The sequence below is a fragment of the Pan paniscus genome, chromosome 18, assembly GCF_029289425.2.
Source record: "Pan paniscus chromosome 18, NHGRI_mPanPan1-v2.0_pri, whole genome shotgun sequence".
Lineage (NCBI taxonomy): Eukaryota > Metazoa > Chordata > Mammalia > Primates > Hominidae > Pan > Pan paniscus.
In genome coordinates this window covers 67,332,745-67,360,311 of record NC_073267.2, presented here as the reverse complement: position 1 = coordinate 67,360,311, position 27,567 = coordinate 67,332,745, and the positions used below count along the sequence as shown (strand labels likewise).

General features: G+C 45.5%; 1 protein-coding gene across 1 annotated transcript in view; it reads left to right on the top strand.

The window, feature by feature from the left end:
• The window catches only part of CNGB1 (cyclic nucleotide gated channel subunit beta 1), a 96,911-nt gene extending 87,151 nt beyond the window's left edge, over positions 1–9,760 (top strand). The window contains exons 33-34 of the mRNA XM_055100784.2: positions 1,456–1,675; positions 5,142–9,760. Coding sequence (XP_054956759.2) covers positions 1,456–1,675; positions 5,142–5,435 — 514 coding nt within the window. The 3' untranslated portion in view covers positions 5,436–9,760. The remainder of the gene's footprint in view (positions 1–1,455; positions 1,676–5,141) is intronic.
• The last annotated feature ends 17,807 nt before the right edge of the window (positions 9,761–27,567 follow it).

Here is a 27,567-nt window from a genome sequence, read left to right as displayed (position 1 = left end):
AGGTCCTCTGCAAGATTGTCATCAAGATGTCTTCCAGAGCAGGCTCTCATCTCAAGTCTGGATGGGGGAAGGACCCACTTCCAGGATCACATGGTTGTTGGTGTAATTCAGTTCCTTGGGGTTGTAGGACTGGGGCCCCAGCTCCCACTAGCAATTGGCCAGTGGCTGGCCTCAGGTCCTTGCCATGTGGGCCTTCTCCAACACAGCTGGCTGCTCCCTACATCAAAGTCATCAAGGGAGGCCAGGCACTGTGGCTCGTGCCTGTAATCCCAGCACTTTGCAAGGCCATGGCAGGAGGATTGCTTGAGCCCAGGAGTTCAAGACCAGCCTGAGCAACATAGGGAGACCCCGTCTCTATTACTTAAAATAAAAATCAAATAAAAAATAAATAAAGTCAGCAAGGGAGAGTCCCCTTGCAAGACAGAGATCACAATCCTGTGTGACATATTCTACCAGTGATAGCCCTTGTTGTATTCGATTGTTTAAAAGCAAGACACATACCCCACCCATCCTCAAGGGAAGGGGACCACACAGAGGCGTGAACACCAGGAAGGGGGTAATAGGGGCCACTGAAGGGTGCCTGCAAAGGATGGAGCAGAGGGCCTGGCATATATAGACACTCAATAAATGCTGATAATTGTGATGGTGACGAGGGGGAGGTGACAGTGAAGCAGAAGGAGAAGGAAAGAGCTTTGGTTCCTTTTCCACCTGGGCATCATATTCCCAATTCCCTATGTGAAAGTGTCCTTCAGGATTTCCTAACTCTTCTGCTGGTTAAAAAAAAAGAAAGAGGCCAGGCGCGGTGCCTCACACCTGTAATTTCAACACTTTGGGAGGCCAAGGCGGGTAGATCGCTTGAGCCCAGGAGTTTGAGACCAGCCTGGGCAACATGGCAAAACCCTGTCTCTACAAAAAGATAGAAAATTGTGGTGGTGCATACCTGTAGTTCCAGCTACTCAGGTGGGAGGATTGCTTGAGCCATGGAGGTCAAGGCTGCAGTAAGCCATGATCACGCCACTACACTCCTGCCTGGGCGACAGAGCCAGACCCTGTGAGAGAGACAGAGAGACAGAGACAGAGAGGAAGAGAAGAGGAAAGGAGAGAGGAGAGAAGACGGAAGAGAGAGGAGAGAGAGAGAGACAGAAAGGAAGGAAAGAGAAGAATTTCGTAGCTGTGTGACCTCAGACAAGTTATTCAACCTCTCTGAGCGTCATTTTCCTCATCTCTAAGGTACAACAGATAGTAAGACCCACCTCATTACAGTTGCTCTGATCCTTTGGTGAGATGCAATGCATAAAGTACTTAACACGACGCTTGGCCCAGAAAAAAGTCTCTACAATCACCAGCCAAAATCACCACCACTACACAGCTCCAGCTTAAAGGAGGCTGCACAAGCGAGTCTTTCTTTTCCCCCAGAGTGCGTCTGTGATGTAAATGGATGCTGCTTTCTTCCAGGCGCATGCTGAGAAACAACAATAAGCCCAAGGAGGAGAAGAGCGTGCTGATCCTTCCACCCCGGGCGGGCACCCCAAAGCTCTTCAACGCTGCCCTCGCTATGACAGGAAAGATGGGTGGCAAGGGGGCAAAAGGCGGCAAACTTGCTCACCTCCGGGCCCGGCTCAAAGAACTGGCTGTGCTGGAGGCGGCTGCAAAGCAGCAAGAGTTGGTGGAACAGGTAATGTGGTTGGGAACCCAGCCACCACGTCCATTTCAATATGTGTCAGGGAGAAGGCCAAGGGGTCTCCAAGAGTGGGCCACACATTTAGTTTTAGGGTCTTCCCCCTCCTTTTTCTATCAGTCAGGGCTCATTTGGTTACCAGTGACAGAGTGCAAGCTCAAATTAGCTTGAGAAAAACGGGAATTAGGGGTCACGTAATCGAAAAGTTCAGGCAAGCCTGGATCCAAAAGCCCGAAAGATGCCAACAGGACGAGTTTTCCCATTGTGTCATCTCTGCTTTATTCAGTGATGGTTTTATCTCCAGACAGGTTCTCAAGAGTTCTATCTAGGATGACATCCCCCTGGCATAGCAACTCCAACAGAAAGAAAGCACCTCTTTCCCAGGGATTCTAGCAAAAGTTCCAGGACTCACTGTCATTGGACAGAATTGGGTCACATGCCAATTCTTGAGCCATTCGGTGTGGCCAGGGCACTATGGTGCTCTAAAGAGGCCTGGGTCACATACCCGCCCCTGGACTGAGAGTAGGCTGGGAGCAGGATCTCTAAAAGGCAGTCTTGATACTGTTGCAGAGGTTAGAGGAGAGGGTATGAGAAGCAAATGTCCGGCCCCAGAAGACAGTGTGTCCTCATATTTAACACCGTGTCTGTGACAATTTAAGATATTTGGGTCAGGCATGGTAGCTCACACTTGTAATCCCAGCACTTTGAAAGGCCAAGGCAGGAGGATCTCTTCAGGCCAGGATTTCAAGACCAGCCTGGGCAACATAGCGAGAACTTGTCTCTACAAATTTTTTCTTTTTTTCTTTTTAATTAGCCAGGCTTAGTGGCACATGCCTGTGGTCCTAGCTACTTGGGAGGCTGAGTTGGGAGCATCACTTGAGCCCAGGAAGTCGAGACTGCAGTGAGCTATGATTGCACCATTGCACTCCAGCCTGGGTGACAGAGTGAGACCCTGTCTCAAAAAATGAAAAATAAAAATTTGAAAGTAAAAACCTCTCACACAGGCAAAATGCCAAATGTCCCCACCCCCATAAATCTATGGGGGACATTAAAATTAGTTCTGGGACTTTTTTCTGTGACCAAAGCCAAGAATACCAAGTGGAATGATTACATTAATTATGTCTGTTCACGGCTGTCCTTTAGCAAGTCTGCTGGGGATCTGGAGAGGGACTGGGGTTAGGCAGACTGGGCTTAACAGTCTACACAGCAGAGTTCAAAGGAGCCCAGTGAACTAAGTCTCAATCCAGCCTGGTGTCAGAGTCCAGGAGACCCATCCAGATGTTGTTTGACAGTAGAAGTCTGGTGAGTGACATCAAAGCCATTTGGGGTACCAAGACATTCTCCAGATACAGCCACCAATGGCCCCAGACTGAGGAAAGATGTGATTGCCTGGCTCACAAACTGTCAAGGTCAAGGTGGAGCTGGCAAGTGGGGGTCTTCAGTGCTGGCTGCTGTGAGGGCTGACTAGACAGGAACTCCAAGGGTGCTCCCAGTACACCAAGAGCTTCAGCTGGGGTGGGCTTGTGGCTCCTAAGTGGTAGCTCTTCAGCAAGGGGGCTTTAAGATGGGAATTAAATTTGCATGAGTGTTCCATTAAAAGGCACTTCCCTTCCAAATCAGAACAACCAGGGCAGAATGGCAGAGTACAGGGAGCTCTTAACTAGACATTCAGAGACACAAATCCAAATCCCAGCTCTGTCACCCACTAGCTCCATGACCCAGGAAGCCCCTCAAGCTTTCCGAGACTTGGATTACTGAGGGTTGCCTCATGAGGTCATAAAGATCAGGCAGGATTACCTTGGAGGCCTTTTAGAAAAGCATGTTGAACACAGCAAAGCACTTTTCTAACTTCCCATGAGCTGCTGATTCCAGCCATAGCACCATGCTTCAGGAAGTTCCACGATGCTCACCATCTAAGCATCCTGCCCTGGAAATGTGTTGTCAAGAGTTTAGGTTGGGCTGGGCACAGGTGGCTCACCCCTGTCATCCCAGCACTTTGGGAGGCCAAGGTGGGCAGATCACTTGAGGTCAGGAGTTCAAGACCAGCCTAACCAACATGTAAAACCCCATCTCTACTAAAGATACAAAACCTTAGCCAGGCATGGTGGCACACACCTGTAATCCCAGCTACTCGGGAGGCTGAGGCAGAAGAATCGCTTGAACCTGGGAGGCAGAGGTTGCAGTGAGCTGAGATCACACCACTGCACTCCATCCCGGGTAGCAGAGCAAGACTCCGTCAAAGAAAGAAAGAAAGAAAGAAAGAAAGAAAGAAAGAAAGAGAGAGAGAGAGAGAGAGAGAGAGAGAGAAAGAAAGAAAGAAAGAAAGAAAGAAAAGAAAGAGAGAGAGAGAGAGAGAAAGGAAGGAAAGAAGGAAGGAAGGAAGGAAGGAAGGAAAAAAGGAAGGAAGGAAGGAAAGAAGGAAAGAAAGAAAGAAGACAAAAAAAATAGAGTGTAGGGTGGACAGGGGAGGGTGGGACAGGGGCACCAAAACATAGGGAAACACTGAGACAGAGGGAGAAGCATGTCCCAAGAGAGGCCTTGGGTTCTTGGAGCATTTTGGCTGCCCCCTCTCCATTCCTCCTTTCCTTCAATATCCTATGACTTGAGCAAATGGCGCAGGTCTCTCTGCACAAGCACATTGACTGCTCTCACTTGAAACTCACAAACACCACTTCACACGGGTCTTGGGCAGCTGAGGACCATCCTGGCCTCCTCTGGGGGCTACTCCCTCTCCAGTTTCCTTCCGTGCAGAGATGGGGTCAGGCAGAGTGGGAGGGGCCACAGGTATCCACAAAGGCTTGATTTAATTACCCAGTCCCCTACTGATGTGAAGACCATGGCCATCGTTTGTGGGAGGCAGCACAGGCTGGAGGCTGGAGGTATCCATCAGGTCCCCACACATGGGGTCAGCGCAGCCCAATAGCAGGGGTACCCAGCCCCAGGGTATCCCTGAGGATCTCAACCTTTGAGACTTCCCAGAAAGGGGGCCCAGCCCCAGCAGCCTCTCCCTTCATCACTTTTTACCCTGTTTGCTTGGAGTTTTTCTCATCCACTCCAGGAGTGCCCACCCCTGGTAACAGATGGTTGGTTCAGCCTTTGCAGAGGCCTTGCTGGTACTCCCTCAGAGTCACTGCCTGGCTTGCTTCAATAGCTCGGGGGAGGGGCCCTGAACTTGAAACAACAGCCTCATCCCAGCTTCCAGCCCCACAGCCTAGATCTAAGACATCCCAAGACTTTCCACGAAATCCAACCGGGACTTTTAATCTGTACACTTCCCCATAATGTATTTTGTTTCTCCTAAATAACCCCGATGCGGCTCCACCCCACCCACTAGATTTCACCCGCTGTGTATTCCGCTGTCCTCTTTGGGGGTCCAAAAAGGCTGGAACAGGGAGGTGTCCAAGACCCTTCCAAGACCCCTCCCAGAGTCTGTGCCTCACGAGTCACCCTTTCTGGATTCCAGGCCAAGAGCTCGCAAGACGTCAAGGGAGAGGAAGGCTCCGCCGCCCCAGACCAGCACACGCCCCCAAAGGAGGCCGCCACCGACCCACCCGCGCCCCGGACGCCCCCCGAGCCCCCGGGGTCTCCACCGAGCTCTCCACCGCCTGCCTCCCTTGGGAGGCCGGAGGGAGAGGAGGAGGGGCCGGCCGAGCCCGAAGAGCACTCGGTGAGGATCTGCATGAGCCCGGGCCCGGAGCCGGGAGAGCAGATCCTGTCGGTGGAGATGCCGGAGGAAAGGGAGGAGAAGGCGGAGTAAGGTGGGGTGAGGCGGATCCCGCGCGCAGTTCCAGCAGGTGTGTCCCCAGCGCCCGCTGCGCCCCTGCGCCCCAGCGCCCCATCTTCCCCCACGGCTCAAGAGGAGATGCTTTTCCGTAGTCGTGACCTTAGTGGCTGCAGCTCTGACCGCCCCGCCAGCACGCCAGCCCCGACTCAGCTCCTCGTGGGGCTGGGCCTGAGCTCGACAAGTTGCATCAAGTGTTCGAGTCCCTGAGCTCTCACTATCATTTGAGAGCCCTACCTTTTCCTGACTGTTCCTCTTTTTAAGAACAAAATGATTTTCCACTTTTAAAGTTCATGGGTGAGGGATAGAATGAGGCTCCAATACATGGGAAGCTTTGTTGAAAAAGTAAAGTGTTATTGAATGTGTGGGGTTTCCCCTCAGGAATTTGTCTAACACATTTCAAGGATAGAAAATACTTCACTGCCGGGCATGGTGGCTCATGCCTATAATCCCAGTGCTTTGGGAAGCCGAAGCAGGAGGATCACTGGAGGCCAAGAGTTGGAGAGCAGACTGGGCAACATAGCGAGACCCCATCTCAAACAAAAACAAAAACAAACAAAAAAACAATAGCCAGGCGTGATGGTGTGCACCTGTAGTCTCAGCTACTGGAGAGGTTGAGGCAGGAGGATGGCTTGAGCCCAGGAGTTTCTGGCTGCAGTGAGCTGGACAGTGAGACCCTGTCTCAAAAAAAACTAAAAGATAGCCCTGCACAGTGGTTCACATCTGCAATCCCAGCAGTTTGGGAAGCTGAGATGGGAGGATTGTTTGAGACCAGGAGTTCAAGATCAGCCTGGGCAACATGTTGAGACCCCATCTCTACAAAACAGCAGCAGAAACAAAAGCAAACAACAACAACAACGTACACAAACAAAAAAACGAAGAAAGGAGGGCAGCCGAGCTGTTCAACTGAGAATTGCCACGGTTCTGAGCTGAGCTTGGGATGCTGTTTTCCTTTGCGGGCAATCACAGTAGGGGGCTAGATGCCCATTAAGGTAGTTAGTGCTTATCTTCCCCAGACTCTATTCAATTCCAGTGCAAGGCCATTATCTCAGAACAGATAGAAGGGAAATGGACTTACTGGCCAGGGGCTGCTAGCGTTTCTGCCTCTGCCAGGAGGGACAGCCCGGTAGGAGCATCCTCTGCCTGTCATCCAGAGAAACCCCATTCGCCAGCAGGGATCAGTCCGTTACTCACTTTTGACACTCTCGCTGTAGAGATGGTGGCAGCAACTTCAATTAATCCTAGAAAATGAAATCTCCCAGCTGATGACAGCACTTACATTCCCTAAAGCTTTCCAGATCGTGTCATGTTGCTTTTATGATTCAGACAAAAAAAAAAAAAAAGAAAAGAAAAGAAAAGAAAAAAGGGTCATTCAGGGAATGAATATTTATCAAGAGGATTTTATTTGCATACCGAATGGCTCTTGGGGGAGTGAGTGATTAAAAACAAAATCTAGTATTCTAGTATTAGGCCATTTGTTTCCACCTGCAACAGTGAACATAAAGGACCTGGAATTCCAATAGGTCCTGCCCATTTTATATAAAATTATAGGAAAATGTGAGCTGCTCAGAGGCCTTTGAAGGTTTGCAAATGTCTGTATGTATTTGTCCATCCACTAAAAACAACATTCATTTCCACTGTGGAAAAATGAAAGAATGTGGGAGTCCCCAGGCTGGTCTAAGCATTTCCAAACCCCAGAGTCAGAAACAGATTTGTCTAGTTGATGGCTTGTCATGTGATCCGGGTAATCATCACATTGAATATAGTGATGATTGACCTTATTATTTTACCCTTTTTTTTTTTTAAAAAAAAAGCTTTTAAAATGTATTTTAATAGGCAATAACATATTTACATGGGTACAAAAGGATATCCAATAAAAATTCTTCATCCTACCCCAGTACCCAGCTTCCTTGGTTCCCTCTCTGGAAGCAACCACTATTAACAGTTTCTCCTGTATCATTTCAGAGTTATTTTATGCTTATACAAGGAAATATGTAACTGCTTCTTCCCTTCCTTTTAAATTTTAACAGAAGTGGTAACACATATTAGAGCCACTGTTATTTTTCACTTAGTTTACTTTGGAGATTGTTCCCTATCCTTAAAGAGCATGCTTATTTTTTCATGACGGCAATCTAGTTTGTTGTATGGATGTATGATAACATTTAAACGACTCTCCCATTGATGGGCATTTGCGTTGTTTCCAATCTTACGCTGTTAAAAATAATGCTGCACTAAAACAATCTTGTGCAGACATCATTTCACTGGTAAACATTTTTTAAATGGGGGAACTCTGCGAGTTTAGGCAGTTATTTTTCCTTCGTCTCCATTTACTGTTTGTATATTTGTACCACATAGTCTAAGATCAAAGCATAGAGAATGCTTCCACCATTAGCAAGTATTTCAGATATGCTAATAAACACATTGCTTTTCAGTAAATGGCAAAATGCTTCAACAGCACCTTATCTGTGAGATCCTATTTTATAAGGAATCTTTTTTATACGAATGTACTTATTCTTTTAGATATCAGTTCTTGAATGTATACTCCTTATGATATAAAGCAAGAGATTCTTGAGGTTCCCAAGAATTGTCCTGGAAAGAAAATTGATTTTGAAATGAGATTAGCAGTGTTTTAATTTCGCTGAGATAACTCCTTTAACTCAGCACTTTCACAAAACTTAAATATTAAATAAATTGAATTTGAGGCTGGCATTCTTCTCTAAATTGAATTGGACTGGTTGTTTGCTGAGGTATGAATGGAACAGCACAGAAGTATTATAATTCCGTAGCTGAAACAGGATGCTTATTTATGTATGTTCAATCTCTGCTCATTTAAAATGTCTCAGCATTTCCTGCATTTAGATAGAAAATAAATAGTCAATTATTTTTTTTAACTACATAAATATTTTAAATAGAATGAAAACCAAGAAGCTGTTTCAAATTTTATTATCAAAGTGTGTTCAGCTACCTGGAATATCTTAGTCTGTTTTCTTAGTAAACATGAACACTTTATTTACACTCTGCCTTTCATATTACAATGCATTTAATTAAAGTATTTAGACAAATGTTCCTGGCTTGTGGATTCATTTCAGAAATCAGCCATGGGTGACAGACAACTTTGTGAGAAAAACTAAGTAAATGTCCTGGCCCAGGCACTCTAGCAAATGTCCTACGGACATCCTTGTGGCTCTAATCCACCCTGTATTCCTATTGCTGGAATGATATTCTTATCAAACCTCTATGGCCACTTTGGGAAGCTGAGGTGGGAGGATTGCTTGAGCCCAGGAGTTCAAGACCAGCCTGGGCAACATAGTAAGACTCCATCTCTATTAAAAGAAAAAATAGTCTGGGTGCAGTGGCTCACGCCTGAAATCCCAGCACTTTGGGAAGCTGAGGCAGGCAGATCACCTGAGGTCAGCAGTTCGAGACCAGACTGGCCAACATGGTAAAACCCCGTCTCTACTAAAAATACAAAAAAATTAGCCAGGTGTGGTGGCGGGTGTCTGTAATCCCAGCTACTTGGGAGGCTGAGGCAGGAGAATCACTGAAACCCAGGAGGCAGAGGCTGCAGTGAGCTGAGATCATGCCACTGCACTCCAGCCTGGGCGACAGAGCAAGACTCCGTCTCAAAAAAAAAGAAAAAAGAAAAAGAAAAGAAAAAATAGGGTCAGGTGTGGTGGCTCACGCCTGTAATCCCAGCACTTTGGGAAGCCAAGATGAGTGGATCACCTGAGGTCAGGAGTTCAAGACCAGCCTGGCCAACATGGTGAAACCCCTGTCTCTACTAAAAATACAAAAAAATTAGCCAGGCGTGTTGGCACATGCCTGTAATCCCACCTACTCAGGAGGCTGAGGCAGGAGAATTGCTTGAACCCAGAAGGCGGAGGTTGCAGCGAGCCAAGATCACGCCACTGCACTCTAGCCTGGGCAACAGAGTGAGACTCTGTCTCAAAAAAAAAAAAAAAAAAACCAAAAAACATAGGACCACGTGTGGTGGCTCATACCTGTAATCCCAGCACTTTGGGAAGCCGAGATGGGTGGATCACCTGAGGTCAGGAGTTTGAGACCAGCCTGGTCAACATGATGAAACCCCATCATTACTAAAAATACAAAAATTAGCCAGGTGTGGTGGCTCATGCCTGTAGTCCCAGCTGCTCTGGAGACTGAGGCATGAGAATTGCTTGAACCCAGGAGGCAGAGGTTGTAGTGAGCTGAGATCATGCCACTGCACTCCAGCCTGGGCAACAGAGTGAGACTCAATCTCAAAAAAAAAAAAAAAAAAAAAACAGAAAGAAAGAAAGAAAGAGAACAACAACAACAACAACAAAAAAAAACAAAAAACTTCCCATGGGCTCTAGGACTCTAAGCCCTTCAAGTTAAAACCCCTTTTATGTCTGTGTCATCTCATCTATTATAAGACAACTTCTTACAATTTCCCCAGCCCTGTTAGATTTGTTCAATGACACACAGTGCTGATAAACATGGACGCGAGGATTCAGACTGCCTGGCTTCCAGTCCCAGTTTGATCATATACCATGGATGATCACGGACCTCTCTGAGCGCCAGTGACCTCATCTATAATATGGATATAATACTTCGAGCCACACAGGGCCACTGTGATGATTAAGTAATAGACTGAAATTGCCAAGTTTGAATGGGCATGAGGAAGAAAACCAACTCACCATCCCCCTTACTCTGATAGCTGGAGTAGACTGGAAGCCTCTGGATAGCTCTGTCTTCTCGGAACCCTGCCTCTGCCTAGGGTTATACACACAGAGGGCTTTGACCCACTCTTTTCTCGACCCTTTAACAGTGTTTGTACAAAGGGCTGGACACATGTTAATTATAACAATATAAATCTCAGCTTTCTTACCATCAATTAATGATTTAACCCAATTTTATAACAAAACAGACCCTGAAACACCCTAGCAAGACTTACTCTCCTTGGGGCAATCACTCCAGTTCTGGTCTAGGCCCAGGGCTGGCTTCATGGGCTTGTGACCTGTGCAGTCACACAGGACTCTGTGTCCAGAAGGGCTCTGTGCTTGAAATTCTTAACTTTTGAACCATGGGTCCTGCATTTTATTTGCACTGGTTCCCACAAATGATATAACCTGTCCTGGCTAGGTTGCGATACTCCCCAATATCTGAAATGACCACTGGTTGAAGGAGGAAAAGATGTCTTTTCTGCACTCAGCTTCTGTCTCTCTTCTTCTTCTAGCCCCAGAATTCTGCTTCCCCTTTTGCAACATAACCTTTCAGTCATGCATGGTGACTCCAACACGGTGACCTAAGCCAGGCCCATTGACTCTCTTTGCTGGGAAGGTGAATCTTAAGAAGATGGCCCACTTCTTCCTTGCTAACAAAGCCCTGATTTAGCTTTGGGCAGCAGCATGCCCATCCCCAGGAGATGAAGCCCCTGGTATAAGCCAATCACTGCTCTCTGTTCTTTTTTGCTGAATTCTTGCCTTTCCAGCCTTTTTTGTAGCTAGGTGTGACCCAGTTCCAACCAATGAATTAATCAGGTATGGAAAGCGCTCTGTTGCTGTTGTCCTTCTCTTCTCCTGCCTGGGATACTGAAGTGAGAATGTATTTGGAGCTGCAGCAGCCATCTCATGACTGAAGAGCCAAAAGTTGGAGAGATGCAGCCTGTGACATGTTTGAGCTGCCAAATCAACCCTGAAACCATGCGTGTTCAGACTACTCATTTTATGAGATAATGAAATATCTTTATTATTTAAAGCCATTCATAGGGTCTCTGTTACCTGCAGCTGAAAACATCCTGATGTAGGAGCAGTGAAATGGGCTAGGCATGGTGGCTCATGCCTATAATTTCAGCACTTTGGGAGGGTGAGGCAGAAGGATCACTTGAGCCCAGCAGTTTGAGGCCAGCCTGGGTAACATAGCAAGACCCCGTCTCTACAAAAAAAAGATTAAAAAAAATAGCTGGGCATGGTGGTGCACTCTTCTAGTCCCAGTTACTTGGGAGGCTGAGGCAGGAGAATTGCTTCAGCTCAGAAGTTTGAGGCTGTAGTGAACTATGATTGCACCACTGCACTCCAGCCTAGGTGACAGAGTCAGACCCTGTCTCTAAAAAAAGGCCAGGTGCGGCTGGGCATGGTAGCTCATGCCTGTAATCCCAGCACTTTGGGAAGCTGAGACAGGTGGATCACAAGGTCAGGAGATCGAGACCATCCTGACCAACATGGTGAAACCCCATCTCCACTAAAATACAAAAAAATTACCCGGGTGTGGTGGTGCATGCCTGTAGTCCCAGCTACTTGAGAGGCTGAGGCAGGGGAGTCACTTGAACCTGGGAGGCAGAGGTTGCAGTGAGCAGAGATGGCACCACTGCACTCCAGCCTGGTGACAGAGCAAGACTCTGTCGAAACAAAAACAAAAATAAAACAAAACAAAAAGTCCAGGTGTGGTGGCTCACACCTGTAATTCCAACACTTTGGGAGGCCAAGGTGGGCAGATTGCTTGAGCCCAGCAGTTCAACACCAGCCTAGGCAACAAGGCGAAACCCTGTCTCTACAAAAAATACAAAAATTAGCCAGGCTTTGTGGTGCTCCCAGCTACTAGGGAGGCTGAGGTGAGAGGACTGCTTGACCCGAAGAGATAGAGGCTGCAGTGAGCCATGAGCCGTGAGTGTGTCACTGCACTCCAGCTTGGGTGACAGAGTGATACCCCGTCTCAAACATAAATACATTAAAAACAATTTTTTTAAAAAATTATTTTTAAAAATTTAAAAGGAGCAATGAATTGGAGAAGGAAAGGAAGAAAATGAGGCTGGGTGCAGTGGCTCATGCCTGTAATTCTAGCACTTTGGGAGGCTGAGGCTGATCTTGAACTCCTAATCACTTGAGGTCAGGAATTTGAGATCAGCCTGGCTAACATGGTGAAACCTCATCTCTACTTTGTTTTTAGTTTTTTTTTTTTTTTTTTTTTTTTTTTATGGAGTTTCATTCCTGTTTTCCAGGCTGGAGTGCAATGGCATGATCTTGGCTCACCACAACCTCCACTTCCTGGGTTCAAGCGATTCTCCTGCCTCAGCCTCCTGAGTAGCTGGGATTACAGGCATGCACCACCACGCCTGGCTAATATTTTGTATTTTTAGTAGAGATGGGTTTTCTCCATGTTGGTCAGGCTGGTCTTGAACTCTTGACCTCAGGTGATCCGCCGCCTCGGCCTCCCAAAGTGCTGGGATTACAGGCATGAACTACCATGCCCTGCTCGTCTCTACTTAAAATACAAAAATTAGCCGGATGTCGTATCTCACACTTGTAATTCCATCTGCTCTGGAGGCTGAGGCATGAGAATTGCTTGAACCCAGGAGATAGAGGTTGCAGGGAGCTAAGATTGTGCCACTGCACTCTAGCCTAGGTAACAGAATGAGACCCTGTCTCAAAAAAAAAAAAAAAAAAAAAGAGAGAGAAGAAAATGGGAGCAGACGCATCACAACTTCAACCCCGTCATCACACTGGACATGAGTTCCTGCTGCTCAGGTTCTTGTTACTACCTGTGTTCTTGCCCTTCCTGGGCTAGTAGACTTTCCTTCAATGACACAAGCTATCTTGTGTATCTTCCTTCTGCTTAAGTTGGTCGGAGATGGTTTCTGTTGTTCACAATGAAAGAAGCCTAGCCGATGCAGACAAAAGTACTTCTGGGAGTTTCTTGATTATTTAAAACTCAAGATCTAGGCCACACATTCTGGGTGTGACTTTTGCTCTAGCACAGGCACTTGTGGTTTCTAAATCCAGACCTCAGGAAGATCCCCTCAGAAAAGAGATTAGAGGAGAGAGGGGGCTGTTTTTTGTTTGTTTGTTTGTTTTTTGAGACAGAGTCTTGCTCTGTTGCCCAGGCTGGAGTGCAGTGGCGCAATCTCAGCTCACTGAAACCTCTGCCTCCCAGGTTGAAGTGATTCTTCTGCCTCAGTCTCCTGAATAGCTGGGATTACAGGCGTCCACCACCATGCCCAGCTAATTTTTGTATTTTTAGTAGAGACAGGGTTTCACCACATTGGCCAGGCTGGTCTCAAACTCCTGACCTCAGGTGATGTGCCCACTGTGGCCTCCCAAAGTGCTGGGATCACAGGCATGTGCCACCATGCCTGGCTGAGGGGGCTGTTTTGACCAAGATGAAATTCAAACACCTGTCTGTGGATGGCCAGCCCAATGCGAGAGAGTGATTCACCAGCAAGGAGAACTGGAGCATCAAGCCTCATGCCCCCTAGGTACTTCCCAGCTCCCTCACTGTCCTGACACCACAGCAAAGCCCCCTGGGACAGAAACCTCCTCATCAATAACCCTTTGGACGCCCTGCCTCATTGCTGCCTTTTACTACTGGACCGAGAACAAAGGTGATGGTGCTTTAGGGCTTTGGAAACTTTTTCCCCATTCAGATAGTCTTGTCCACGCTGCTGCGTGATCAAGAAGCAAATGAGCAGACCCAAATAATAGATGAGGAAATTCAAACTTAAGACAGCAAAGGGATTTATTCTCAGGGAATCAGCACTTGGCTAGAGACAGAAACAGCCATGAGAAAAGAACCCAAAGGCCACTGTTCTGCTGCCACCAACCTGCAGTGAAATCACACCTGGGTAACTTTCATTCATTCAATAAATATTTTTAAAAATTCTTTCTTTGTGCCAAACACTGTTCTAGTTGCTTTCTGGCCTCAGGTGTTTCATCCCTAAGGTGGGAGGAAGAAAATAATCCTTCCAGGTTGTTATGAGAAGATTCAGGGCCAGGCACAGTAATCCCAGCACTTTGGGAGGCTGAGACGGGTGGATCACAAGGTCAGGAGTTCAAGACCAGCCTGGCCAAGATGCTGACACCCCTACTCTACTAAAAATACAAAAAGTAGCCGGGCGTGGTGGCACGCGTGTGTGGTCCCAGATGCTCGGGAGGCTGAGGCAGGAGAGTTGCTTGAACCCGAGAGGTGGAGGTTGTGGTGAGCCGAGATCACACCACTGCACTACTCCAGCCTGGGTGACAGAGCAAGACTCTGTAAAAAAAAAAAAAAAAAAAAAGGAAGAAGATTCAAAGGATGTTTGATAAACTCATTGTAACCAAAAAATTGTAGAGTAACATTTCCTAGATTCAATTTCCTGAGCACTATCTCCTTCGATATCTCTTCTGAAATGAAAAGAAAGACGGCCTGAGTGCCCTTATTTAATTAATTTATTTTTTGAGACGGAGTATTGTTCTGTTGCCCAGGCTGGAGTGCAATGGCGTGATCTCAGCTTACTACAACCTCTGCCTCCCGAGTTCAAGTGATTTCCGGCTAAGTTTTGTATTTTTGGTAGAGATGCGGTTTCACCATGATGGCCAGGCTGGTTTCGAACTCCTGACCTCAAGTGATCCTGCCACCTTGGGCTCCCAAAGTACTGGGATTACAGGTGTGAGCCATTGCTCCTAGCCCTTGTATTATTCTTTCAATGGGCATAAGGTGTTGGCATCTCCAGGGGGTCCTCTTCCCTGGTCACCATGGTTGAGTTCCAGATTTAGCAAGTAAAAATACAGAAAGCCCAGGTAAATTTGAATTTCAGATAAACAATGAAGGTTTTTTTTTTAAGCTTAAGTATATCTCATGCAATACTTGGGATATACTTATGCTAAAAAAAATGGTTATTTATCCAAAATTCAAATTCAACTTGGCGCCCTGTATTTTATCTGGCAATTCTGCAAGGTGAGGATGAGTGTCTCTCCTGCCCAGAGCAATTAGGGCTGCAGCCTCTAGGGCCAACCTTGGGCCAGAGCCATCCTGGCACCCTCCTTCTCCAGAGCCAATCATGATTGGTGGAGGAAGAGGGAAAGCACCCACCCCAGGCTGCTGTTAGTGGTTTTTGTTTTTTACAGAGATGGGGTATCATTATGTTGCCCAGACTGGTCTAGAACTCCATGCCTCAAGCAATCCTTATGCCTCCTTGCTGGGATTACAGGCATGTACGACCACATCCAGCCTGTCCTGTCAGTGTTTCATTGTTCTTGTTTTTGAGACAGGGTCTTGCTCTGTCACCCACGCTGGAGTACAGTGGTTCAATCACAGCTCACTGCAGCCTCGACCTCCAGGACTCAGGTGATCCTCCTGCCACAGACATGCACCTCCACACCTGGCTATTTTTTTTTTAACTATTTGTAGAGACGGGGGATAGGGGGTGGTGGGGACAAGTCAGGGGTCTCCCTATGTTGCCCAGGCTGGTCTCGAACTCCCTAACTCAAACAATCCTTTCATCTTGGCCTCCCAAAGTGTTGAGATTACAGATGTGAGCCACCACGTCTGGCCTGCCAGTGGTTTTTTAATATTTATCTTTATTAATTTTATCCTGAATGCACACACACAGGTGTTTGGGATCAGAGACAGATTTTATATTAATTACCTTTTAGCAAATAATAAGTACATAGCCTCCGCTCCCAGCCTCCCCTTAAGCCTTACTCCTGGCCAGGAAATGTCCCGTGCAAGTAGCCCGACACTCCATAGATGAAGGACAAGTTTTCTCTGCTTATAAAGGCGAAGGAGGTAGCTATTCCCCTCCCTTTTTGAAAGGGTCTCCTTGGAAACTTAATGGGCCCGAAACCTAACCCCAGCCCTTTGATATGTAAATAAAGCCTCACCCGGAACGAGATAGCCCCAGGTGTCTCAGCTTTAACCACCTAGCGGGGTCTTCAAGTTCTGGGACTTTCTCCCTTTGACATATAAATACCTAGTGAGAGAGCGCCGGAGTCTTCCCGGCATTTTGGAGCTAGCCAAGAGACCTAGGACCGGCTGTGGCCATTTGGCCGTCTCCCGGAGGGAGGTGAGAGAAGCTTTAGGATCCTTTCTGATGAAGGCAGTTAACTAGACAAATGGCTCCAAAGCGCATTATCAAGAATCTGGGGAGACTGGGTCCCCACCTTTCACATTTCCAAATTTCTTCCTTTTCTTTCCTTCCTTCCTTCCTTTCTTTTTTTCTTTTTTTTTTTTTTGGCAGAGTCTCGCTCTGTCGCCCAGGCTTGAGTGCAGTGGTGCAATCTTGGCTCACCGCAACCTCCGCCTCCCAGACTAAAGCAATTCTCCTGCCTCAGCCTCCAGAGTGTCTAGGAATACAGGTGCGCGCCACTACCGCCCGGCTAATCTTTGTATTTTTAGTGGAGACAGTGTTTCACCATGCTGGCTAGGCTGGTCTTGAACTCCTGACCTCAAATGATTCACCGCACCCAGCCACATTTCCAAATTTCTGAAATCAAGTGTTTTGTTCCTTAATGAAAAGTGGGTAGAGGAGAGGGTCACGTGAAGTGTTTCCAGGCAGGTTCAAAAGAATAATTCAGATACCATGGAAAACTTCCACATATAAGTCAAATATAAGTAATAAGTTTTAAAATCAGGGCCAGGTGCGCTGGCTCACGCCTGTAACCACAGCAGTTTGAGAGGCCGAGGCAGCAGGATCACTTGAGCCCAGGAGTTCAATACCAGTCTAGGTAACATGGCGAAAACCCGACTCCACCAAATATATATATATAATAAAAATTAGCCAGGGGTGGTGGCACATGCCTATAGTCCCAGCTAGTCAGAAGGCTGAGGTGTGAGGATTGCTTGAGCCCAGGAAGTCGAGGCTGCAGTGAACTGTGATGGTACCACTGCATTCCAGTTTGGGGGACAGAGAGAGACCCTATCTCAAAAAAAAAAAAAAAAAAAATTAGATTGGCCTCAATTCAATGAAGGATAATATGATAATATATTGGATGACTTTTGGCAAATTAGTCATGAACAGCACCCACAAAACAAAACAAACAAACAACAACAACAACAAAAAACAAGCTGCCAGGAGGAAGTATGAGCCACAAAATTCGCACCAGAGATAATACTTTGCATTCCACCTGAATCTAAATTTACTTGAAAGGATAGAACTGAGAGTGTTTGTAGGTCTTTTATTTCTAATTACTCCGCAAGAGCATTGCACAATGACCATGGAAAATCACTTTTTGGGCCAGGCTCGGTGGCTCACACCTGTAATCCCAGCACTTTGGGAGGCTGAGGCGGGTGGATCACATGAGGTCAGGAGCTCGAGACCAGCCTGGCCAACATGGTGAAACCCCGTCTCTACTAAAAATACGAAACTTAGCCGGGAATGGTGGCATGCGCCTGTAGTCCCAGCTACTTTGGAAGCTAAGGCAGCAGAATCACTTGAACCCAGGAGGTGGAGATTGTAGTGAGCCAAGATCACGCCACTGCACTCCAGCCTAAGAGACAGAGTAAGACTCTGTCTCAAAAAAAAAAAAAAAAAAGAAGAAGAAGATTAAGAAAAAAGAAAAGCACTATTTGAAGATGAGAAAAGGGGATTAGAACCTTGGTATGATTCAGATTTGAATTATTCATTGCAGTCTGGGATGATTCTTCCAGATATGAGTAATGCCTGTAAACACAGAAACAAAGAAAAATGCTTGTTGAATCATAGAATTTCTCAGATTTGCTTAAAGGGAAGTCAAAGGGCATCTACCCAGTTCTAATGAGCAGGACCCTAAAAATATCTGCTTGAGATTGTTAATATGAAAAAATGAGGCTATCTTATTAATTTCTCAGCAAATTGATATGACATTGAATGAGACAACTAACAGCGCTCAGTTATGCATGCTTGAGGATTTAGAATTGTTCTACTTAACAATGTCTTTCTTTTTTTTTCTTAATTCTATCAACAGATTTCATTAGTAATTTCTTTATAATGTTTGTTTAATACCTAGCAGAAGATTCACTGTAGAATGATTAGAGACAATTACTCTTTTAGGACAATATAACAAAACGAGGAAGTGGTCAGCTATAGAGACTGCATTTCTTTAATGTTTTGTTGTATTATAAACTTTGGTTTCTTCTGAAAGCTTGCCTAAATCTTTTTTTCTTTTTTTCTTTTTTTGGAACAGGGTCTCACTCTGTTGTCCAAGCTAGAGTGCAGTGGGGTGATCTCAGCTCACTACAACCTCTGACTCCCGGGCTCAAGTGATCCTTCCACCACCCACTTCCCAAATAGCTGGAACTATAAGCATGTGCCGCCATGCCCAGCTAATTAATGCCTGGCTAATTTTTGTATTTTTTTGTAGTGATGGGGTCTCACTATGTTGCCCAGGCTGGTCTCAAACTCCTAGGCTCAAGTGATCTGCCTGTCTCTGCCTCCTAAAGTGCTGGGACTACAGGCATGAGCCAACAAGGCTGGCTGGCTTAAATCCTATATTCCATGCATTAGGAAGCTGCATGTCTGTGGTGTCTTCAACCGGCTTTCTCATACTACATTCAATTGAGTGTCTTATTACTTATGCTTACTGCATGCTGTTGTTCTCATTGCCATTGGAATGTTTGTGAATGATATCGTCAACATCTTATATGTTTTTTTTTTTTAACTCCCTCTAATAATTTATCTTAGTCATTGTTTTGTTTTGTTTTGAGGTGGAGTTTCGCTCTCGTTGCCCAGGCTGGAGTGCAGTAGCATGATCTCGGCTCACTGCAATCTCTGCCTCCCGGATTCAAGTGATTCTCCTACTTCAGCCTCCTGAGTAGATGGGATTACAGGCGCCTGCCACCACACTCAGCTAGCTAATTTTTTGTATTTTTAGTAGAGATGGGGTTTCACCATGTTGGCTAGGCTGGTTTCAAACTCCTGACCTCGGGTGATCCACCTACCTTGGCCTCCCAAAGTGCTGAGTGCTGGGATGACAGGCGTGAGCCACCACACCCGGCCGACTGCTTTTTTAAATTGGATTTCGGCCATTTAGTCTTGACGTTGGTCAAGTTTGGTATGTATGGGACCTGGATGTCCTCACTTCTCTCTTAGCCTTCTGGTCCTTGTGTTTGGCCGCGCTGATGTACCTCTGCCAGCCCTGGAAGAGCTCAGAGCCTCCTCTCCATTGGATGCTGTGTCTAGCTATCTTGGCTCTGGGCTTATGTTCCCTTTCTTTTATTTCTTTTTCTTTTTCTTTTTTTTTTTTGAGACAAGATCTCACTCAGTTGCCCAGGCTGGAGTGCAATGGCACAATCTCAGCTCACTGCAACCTCCGCCTTCCAGGTTCAAGCAATTCTCCTGTCTCAGCCTCCCGAATAGCTGGCATTACAAGTGTGGGCTACCATGCCCGGCTAATTCTTACATTTTTAGTAGAGATGGGGTTCCACCATGGTGACCAGGCTGGTCTCGAACTCCTGTCCTCAAGTGATCTGTCTGTCTCTGCCTCCCAAAGTGCTGGGATTACAGGTGTGAGCCACCTCGCCTGGCCCACCCTTTCTTATAATTTTATTACATTTTAGATTTGTGTGGTTATGGAAATTATGTACTCATGTACTCATGCTCTACTCTTTGTTTCTTTTGAGGCCTATATTTTGCATATCCCCCCAGGCATTGAAAGAAGTGGGTTTTTTTGTTTTTTTTTTTTAACTTCTTTTATTTGGGCCCCAGCGTGGTATTTTGTGCTTACATAAGTACTTTCCTTTATTCAAATTGTGGAATACATTTTTGGGGGCAGTCCCATTGTTTTATAACTTTGGGATCATTAGTCTTCATAATCCCCTTGAAATTTATTCTGCTCCATGGTTACTTTATTTATGTATTTATTTATTTTAGAGACAGGGTCTCACTCTGTTGCCCAGACTGGAGCTCAGTGGCACGATCATGGCTCACTGCAACCTTGACCTCCTGGGCTCAAACGATCACTTCAGTCTTCCAATTGGCTGGGACCATAGACACGCATTTCACAATGCCTGGCTAATATTGAAAATTTTGGTAGAGACAGGGGTTTCCTTATGTGGCCCAGGCCGGGCTTGAACTTCTGGGCTCAAGCAATCCTCCGGCCTCAGCCTCCCAAGGTGCTGGGATTGCAGGTGTGAACCGCTGCGCCTGGCCCTGCATAATTTCTTAAGAATGTTTTATTCAGAAGCTTGGAGTAGCACGTAATTTTGCCTATTTACAGTCTGAGAGTTAGGGTTCTTCTACTGAAAAAGAATCTGTCCGGGCACGGTGGCTCATGCCTGTAATACCAGCAATTTAGGAGGCCAAGGCGGGTGGATTACCTGAGATCAGGAGTTTGAGACCAGCCTGACCAACATGGGGAAACCCCGTCTCTACTAAAAATACAAAAATTGGTTAGGCATGGTGGCGGGTGCCCATAATCCCAGCTACTCTGGAGGCTGAGGCAGGAGAATCGCTTGGACCTGGGAGGCGGAGGTTACAGTGAGCCGAGATCGTGCCATTGCACTCCAGCCTGGGCAACAGAGTGAAACTCCGTCTCAAAAGAAAAAAAAAAAGAAATGGAATCTTATCAACAACATAAAAAGTACATTCAGCAGCCATCTTAGGCCATAATAATGATAAATAAAAAGTGCATGCACCTGGAGCTGGAGCCTGTACTTGTAGTCCCAGCTACTTGGGAGGCTGAGGTGGGAGGATCACTTGAGCCCAGGAGTTCAAGGGTATAGTGTGTCATGAGCATGCCCATGAATAGCCACTGCACTCCAGCCTGGGCAACATAGTGAAGGCCTGTCTCCAAAAAACAAACAAACAAGAAAACAAACAAAAAACCGAAGTACACAACTTTTTTTTCGAGACAGAGTTTCACTCTTGTTGCCCAGGCTGGAGTGCAATGGCACAATCTCAGCTCACCGCAACCTCTATCTCCCAGGTTCAAGCAATTCTCCTGCCTCAGCCTCCCGAGTAGCTGGGATTAGAGGCGTGTGCCACCATGCCTGGCTAATTTTGTATTTTTAGTAGAGACGGGGTTTCCCCATGTTGGTCAGGCTGGTCTCGAACTCCCAACCTCAGGTGATCTGCCTGCCTTGGCCTCCCAAAGTTCTGGGATTACAGGCGTGAGCCACCGTGCCCAGCCATAACTTTAACTTTTAACTAGGGATTCCATGTCTTTGTCTTATTAAAGCAAAATATATATTTTTTAGGCCGGGTGTAGTGGCTCATGCCTGCAATCCCAGCACTTTGCCAGGCCAAGATGGGTGAATTGCTTGAGCCCACAAGTTTGAGACCAGCCTGGGCAACATACTGAGACCCCCATCTCTACTAAAAATACAAAAATTTGAGCCAGGCATGGTGGCAGGCACCTGTAATCCCAGCTACTTGGGAAGCTGAGGCAGGAGAATCGATTGAACCCGGGAGGTGGAGGTTGCAGTGAGCCGAGATCACGCCACTGCACTCCAGCCTGGGCAACATAGTAAGACCCTGTCTCTATAAAAAAAAGTACAAGCAAAATTTGCTACCAAAGTTCACAACTTTAACTTTTAACTAGGGTTTCCATGTCTTTGTCTTATTAAAGCACATTTTAAAAAAAGCAAAATGTTTTTATTTGAGGACTTTTTTTTTTCCTTCTCAAACAATTCTTATTGTAAGCCTTTCTCTCCAGGCAGAAAAAATAATGTTGTTTGTATTGACCTATACATTGACTTAAATGGTTAAGTAGCAGTTTAGCTGACAGGAATGAAAAATAGAAAAAAAAAAAAGTGTATCATATGAAGCACATTATTTGAACAAAAGAAATTATTTCTACTGCATTAAATAATCCAATTACCTGCTTTCATGTTACTTGCCTTCTTATTAACAAAACCCAAAATGAAATACTAGGCACATCTGGGAGGCACACAAAGCTCATAAAACAGAAGTGCTTGGGCAACCAGGATAAGAGGTGACATTTTCTAGGCTGAGCCTTTGTTGGTGTGGTATCACCTCATCGAGTTGGCAGGTCCATTAATCAAGGGACACTAGCATCCAGCCAGCTGAAAAGATGGGCCTGAATTGCTGAGTATTCATTACAGGAAAAATAACTCTTATAAAAACCTCTAGGCAGAGAAGACTTATCAACAAAAAACGAGGTAATGACTATGGCATCTGTGGATGTACAGAATTTACAAATGGAATTTCAGGATGAAATGGGGAAGTGGCGGGGGCCGGGGGGGAAGGAGAGCACATTTACACTTCAATGAGTGCGAGTTCAGAAGGTAATTTTTCACATTAATGTAATATACTTTAAATCACGAGGCATGAAATGAATTGCAGGTGTTTTAAATTTGCCAAGGTTTTATTATGAAGCTGATGGCTTTGCGCTGGGCTAATGGATCATCTCCTGAAGTACTTTGGTTACCTATTTAAGCATTATTATAATTAAAAATTATTATTTGTTTAAAGTTTGTTTTTTGGTCAAGTGCGGTGGCTCATGCCTGTAATCCCAACACTTTGGGAAGCTAAGGCGGGCAGATTGCTCGAGCCCACAAGTTTGAGACCAGCCTGGGCAACACATACTAGGACTCCATCTCTACAAAACATACAAAAATTAGCCAGGCTTGTTGACACACGCCTGTAGTCCCAGCTACTCAGGAGGCTGAGCTAGGAGGATATCTTGAGCCCTTGAGCCTGGGAGGTGAAGGCTGTAGTGAGCTGCGATCACGAGACTACTCTCCAGCCTGCATAACAGAGTAAATCCCTGTCTCAAAAAAAAAAAAAAAAAAAAAAAAGTTTGTCTTTCAACTCTGTATGTTTGAAATGCTTTTGGATTTTTCAGATAAAATTGAGTTTATCCAAATGAAACGTATCATCCTTTATGTAACTGTATCAGCCATAAAAGAAATACGTCTGTAAGCTTACAGGTTGAGGCATATAGTTAATAGCAGGCAAAATAGAAAAATCAGGCACAGACCTGTCTCATGAGTCCATCACCCATAACTCCCTACATTCTTTTATGTTTGTTAGTGTCTGAAACGCACCTGCCCAGCGAGTCATCGTTTTCCTTCAAAGCAGTCTCCAAAACCCAACCATTGGATTCCAACTCCAGGCAAAAAAAACGCTGACTTGCTTTTTCCCTCTGCAGTTTCTTCCTTTTTCAAACACTTCTAGGTTATAAATGTGCCAAGAGGGAAGTCACCTGGAGGTGCTGTGTGTTATCAGACCTCGTTTTCCTTTTGTCATGTGCACATTCTTGTCAGTACAAGTGGCCTTATTTTGGGTTTGGAAAATATGGCACTGCAGTGAAATGGTCCAGTTTCAGATTTGTACTCTCTGTGTTCTTGGGGTTATGCAATAATCATTACTGCGTATATAATGTATCAGTCAATAAATGGTTACACAGGTTCCATTAGACTCCAAATGGATGAGTAAGAACAGGTTTATAAGGTAATGTACATGCAGACATAGGTTATTACGACTTGCAAATGTAATTATGCATTACAATGGAATCTCACTTTAGAAATGGCCTAAATGTAGGACTGATTTCACTTGCTCCCCACTCACAGGCCCTTATTTTATTATTATGATTATTTGAGATGGAGTCTTGCTCTGTCGCTCAGGCTGGAGTGCGATGGCATGATATTGGCTCGCTGCAACCTCTGCCTCCCGGGTTCAAGCAATTCTCCTGTCTCAGCCTCCTTAGTAGCTGGGACAACAGGCACGTGCCACCCATGCCCAGCTAATTTTTGTATTTTTAGTAGAGATGGGGTTTCATCATATTGGTCAGGCTGGTCTTGAACTCCTGACCTCAGGTGACCCACCCACCTCAGCCTCCCAAAGTGCTGGGATTACAGGCGTGAGCCACCGCACCCAGCCTATTTTATTATTATTATTTTGAGATAGTATCTTATTCTGTCACCCAGGCTGGAGTGCAATGGTGCAATCATAGCTCACTGCAGCCTCACCCTCCTGCACTGAAGCGATCTTCCCACCTTAGCCTTCTGAGTAGCTGGAACTACAGGTGCACACCACCATGCCTGGCTAATTAAAAAAAAATATTATAGAAATGTGGTCTTGCTTTGTTGTCCAGGCTGGTCTCAAACTCCTGGCTTCAAGCGATCCTCCCACCTGAGCCTCTCAAAGTTCTGGGATTACAGGCGTGAGCCACCATACCTGGCCTAAAGGCCCTTATTGCTCAAAGTATCTATAAAGTACCTACCCCTTTACATGTGTGCTTTGTCCAGAAGATGGTCTCAGGACAGCCCTGGGGACAGATTATAGCAAAATCTCAACATAGTTTTCTGTTACTCAATGCTCAATTGTTTCTTTATATTTTGTCATTTGTTCAGTTGATTTGTTTATTCTTGTTTTTTGGCAACTAGAAAGTCATTTAGCAAACAAATACTAGGTTAATAAAAATGTGTAGGTCAGTAGGTTTTAAAGAAAAGAATGTAGACACTAGTATTTTGTTATTGTTTCGCTGCTTCTCTCAGAATTATCCTTATTTCCTATAGTGTTAATTAGTCATATTTTGGTCTTATCACACTCCAATAAAGGTAAAGAGGTTGGGCTTGGGGCTCACACCTGTAATCCCAGTACTTTGGGAGGCCAAGGTGGGAGAATCACTTGAGCCCAGGAGTTCAAGACAAGCCTGGGCAAAACACAGTGAGACCTCCCCGGCCCCAATCTCTACTGGAATTTTTTTTTTTTTGAGACAGAGTCTCGCTCTGTCACCCAGGCTGGAGTACAGTGGTGCGATCTCGGCTCACTGCAACCTCCATTTCCCGGGGTAAGATTCTCCTACCTCAGCCTCCTGAGTAGGTGGGATTACAGGCACGCACCACCATGCCTAGCTAATTTTTGTATTTTTAGTAGAGACGGGGTTTCACCATGCTGGCCAGGCTGGTCTCAAACTCCTGACCTTGTGATCCACCCACCTTGGCCTCCCAAAGTGCTGAGATTTACAGGCGTGAGCCACTGTGCCTAGCTGAAAAATCTAAAATTAGCTGGGCATGGTGGTACATCCCCGTAGTCCTTGCTACTCAGGAGGCTGAGATGGGAGAATCACCTGAGCCCAGGGATTCGAGATTGCGATGAGCTGTGATCATGCCACTGCACTCCAGCCTGGGCCACAGAGCAAGACCCTGTCTCAGATAAATAAATAAATAAATAAATAGTAAGGAAGAAACTTGAAAATACATATATATTCTTAATAAATACTTAATTTGTGGTTTTATTGAGTTATTGGAGTCCCATGCCATAGGCCCTTCAAAAGTACATGTCCTCCCAATAAAAATATTTAATTACAGTAACAAGCAGTAAATTGATAAAAGAACAAGAGGGCCAGGGTACACAGGAATTGTTTTATTGCCTTTTCCATGTCTCAGGCATTCTATAATTGTCTACTTCATCCATGTTCTGAAGCTAATTAGTTATTCCATCCCCAGGATAAAGTTAGGTCTCTTGGTTTAACTTTGTATTTGCAGGTTTGACCTAATTCCTTGCCGGCTCATAATATAATTAAAGTTGGCATTTCCTTCTCTTATCCGCCCTCCCCACTCCCCGGCTTTCCCTCCCCGCTGTGTGCCTGTTTATCACTAGATGGTGCTAAGACTTGGGTTATAGCTGCCAGAGACTCTAGGAAAGTTGTTCAGGAGCCAAGCAGGCTGGAATTTGAGAACTGGAAGATGCCTTCAGAGCTCATCCGGACAGCACTTTTGTTTTACAAATGAGGAAACAGAAACTCAGTGAAAATAAGTAATTTGTCAGAGACCCAGAGATCTCTCCCCTCCTTTTTTTTTTTTTCTCTCTTTCTTATCTGTTAATAGCTTCCAGTGTTACCTCATCACCCAGGAAGGAGCACAGCTCAGAGAGCAACAAGGTCAGAGTTGCTTTGCAGAAAGCACTTTGGCAGCTTGCATGGTACCATTCATTGATTCATTTATTCATTCCAAAAGCAGTTATTGGGTACCTACTTTTTGCTTTGCATAGTGCTAGACGTTGGGAATAAAAATTCCTAGAATCCTAGGAATTCATATTCTCTTAGGAAATACAGAAACGCAAAAAAAAAAAAAAAAAAGAAAAAGAAAAACAAACAAAAAAACCAAAAATCACCCCCTAAATCAAAGATGCTATAATAGACGTGATTATAGGACACTCTGGTCACTTGGAGGAGTTTGCAGCCACCTGCATTCATAATTCAAAGGGAAGATTTTGGTGAGCTAACATTGGAGGCTGAAGCACATATCGGATCTTGTAGGCAGAGGAATGGGAGGGAGGGCAGTCCAGGCAGACAGCATCATGGGTGAAGGCTTGGAGAGCTGGTGAGGCTTGGTGGAGACAGCAGCTGATTGTGGCTGATGACCAAAGGGCAGGGTCAAAGGGGCAGGTGGTAATCTGGGAAGGAGGGGACGGACTTCATCCGAGGTGTCATGCTCAGGAATTTGTACTTTATCCTGAACAGGACAACCCAGTAAAGCGTATTGCTCGGAAAATGGCACAGATGGAGTTTCTTTTCAGGAAGAACACTCTGACAGCTGCATGGAAGCCCAGACACCAGGAAACCCTCAGATTGGAGGTTGGTGTCCCGGAGCAGTGCAAGGTAAGGGCCTGGCTGGGTTGGGGCAGTGGGAATGGGAGGAGGAGGCCTGTTGGAGAGAAATTTCAGAAGCAGGACTGACAACATCTTTTTGAAAAACAGTGATTGGGATTGTAGCTAATATTCTTAGAAGATGGTTACCACTCTGGTATTTGAATTACTTATAAAACATTGAAGGGATGAAATTTTAATTGAATACACATATTACTTGAATACAATTTTTGAAATTATTTTTAAAATACAACTTAATGGCAATATAGTAATCCTCCCTTATCCACAGTTTTGCTTTCTGAGGTTTCAGTAACCCTCGGTCAACCAAGGTCCAAAAATATTAAATGGAAAATTCCAGAAATAAACAATTCATGAATTCTAAGTTGCACGATGTTCTAAGTAGCTTGATGAAATCTCAGCCAGGCAAGGTGGCTCACACCTATAATCCCAGCACTTTGAGAGGCTGAGGCGGGAGGATCACTTGAGCTCAAGAGTTTGAGACCAGCCTGGGAAAGACCCTGTCTGTACTAAAAACAACAACAACAACAACAACAAAAAAAGCCAGATGTAGTGGTAAGCACCTGTAGCCCCAGCTACTCAGGACAGAAAATTAAATAATAATAATAATAAGGACGTCAAAAAGCTCCCAGGGAGTAGCAGATAAGCCCAGCTGCCAGAATTCGCTTCCAGAAGCTCATCCTTGTTCTTTGATGATCTATACATATGACTAGCCAGTACTTCCACTCCTTCAGCTTGAAAATATTTTACCTGTCGGAAAGATTATTATTATTACTATTATTATTTTGAGGCAGAGTTTCACTTTGTTGCCCAGGCTGGAGTGC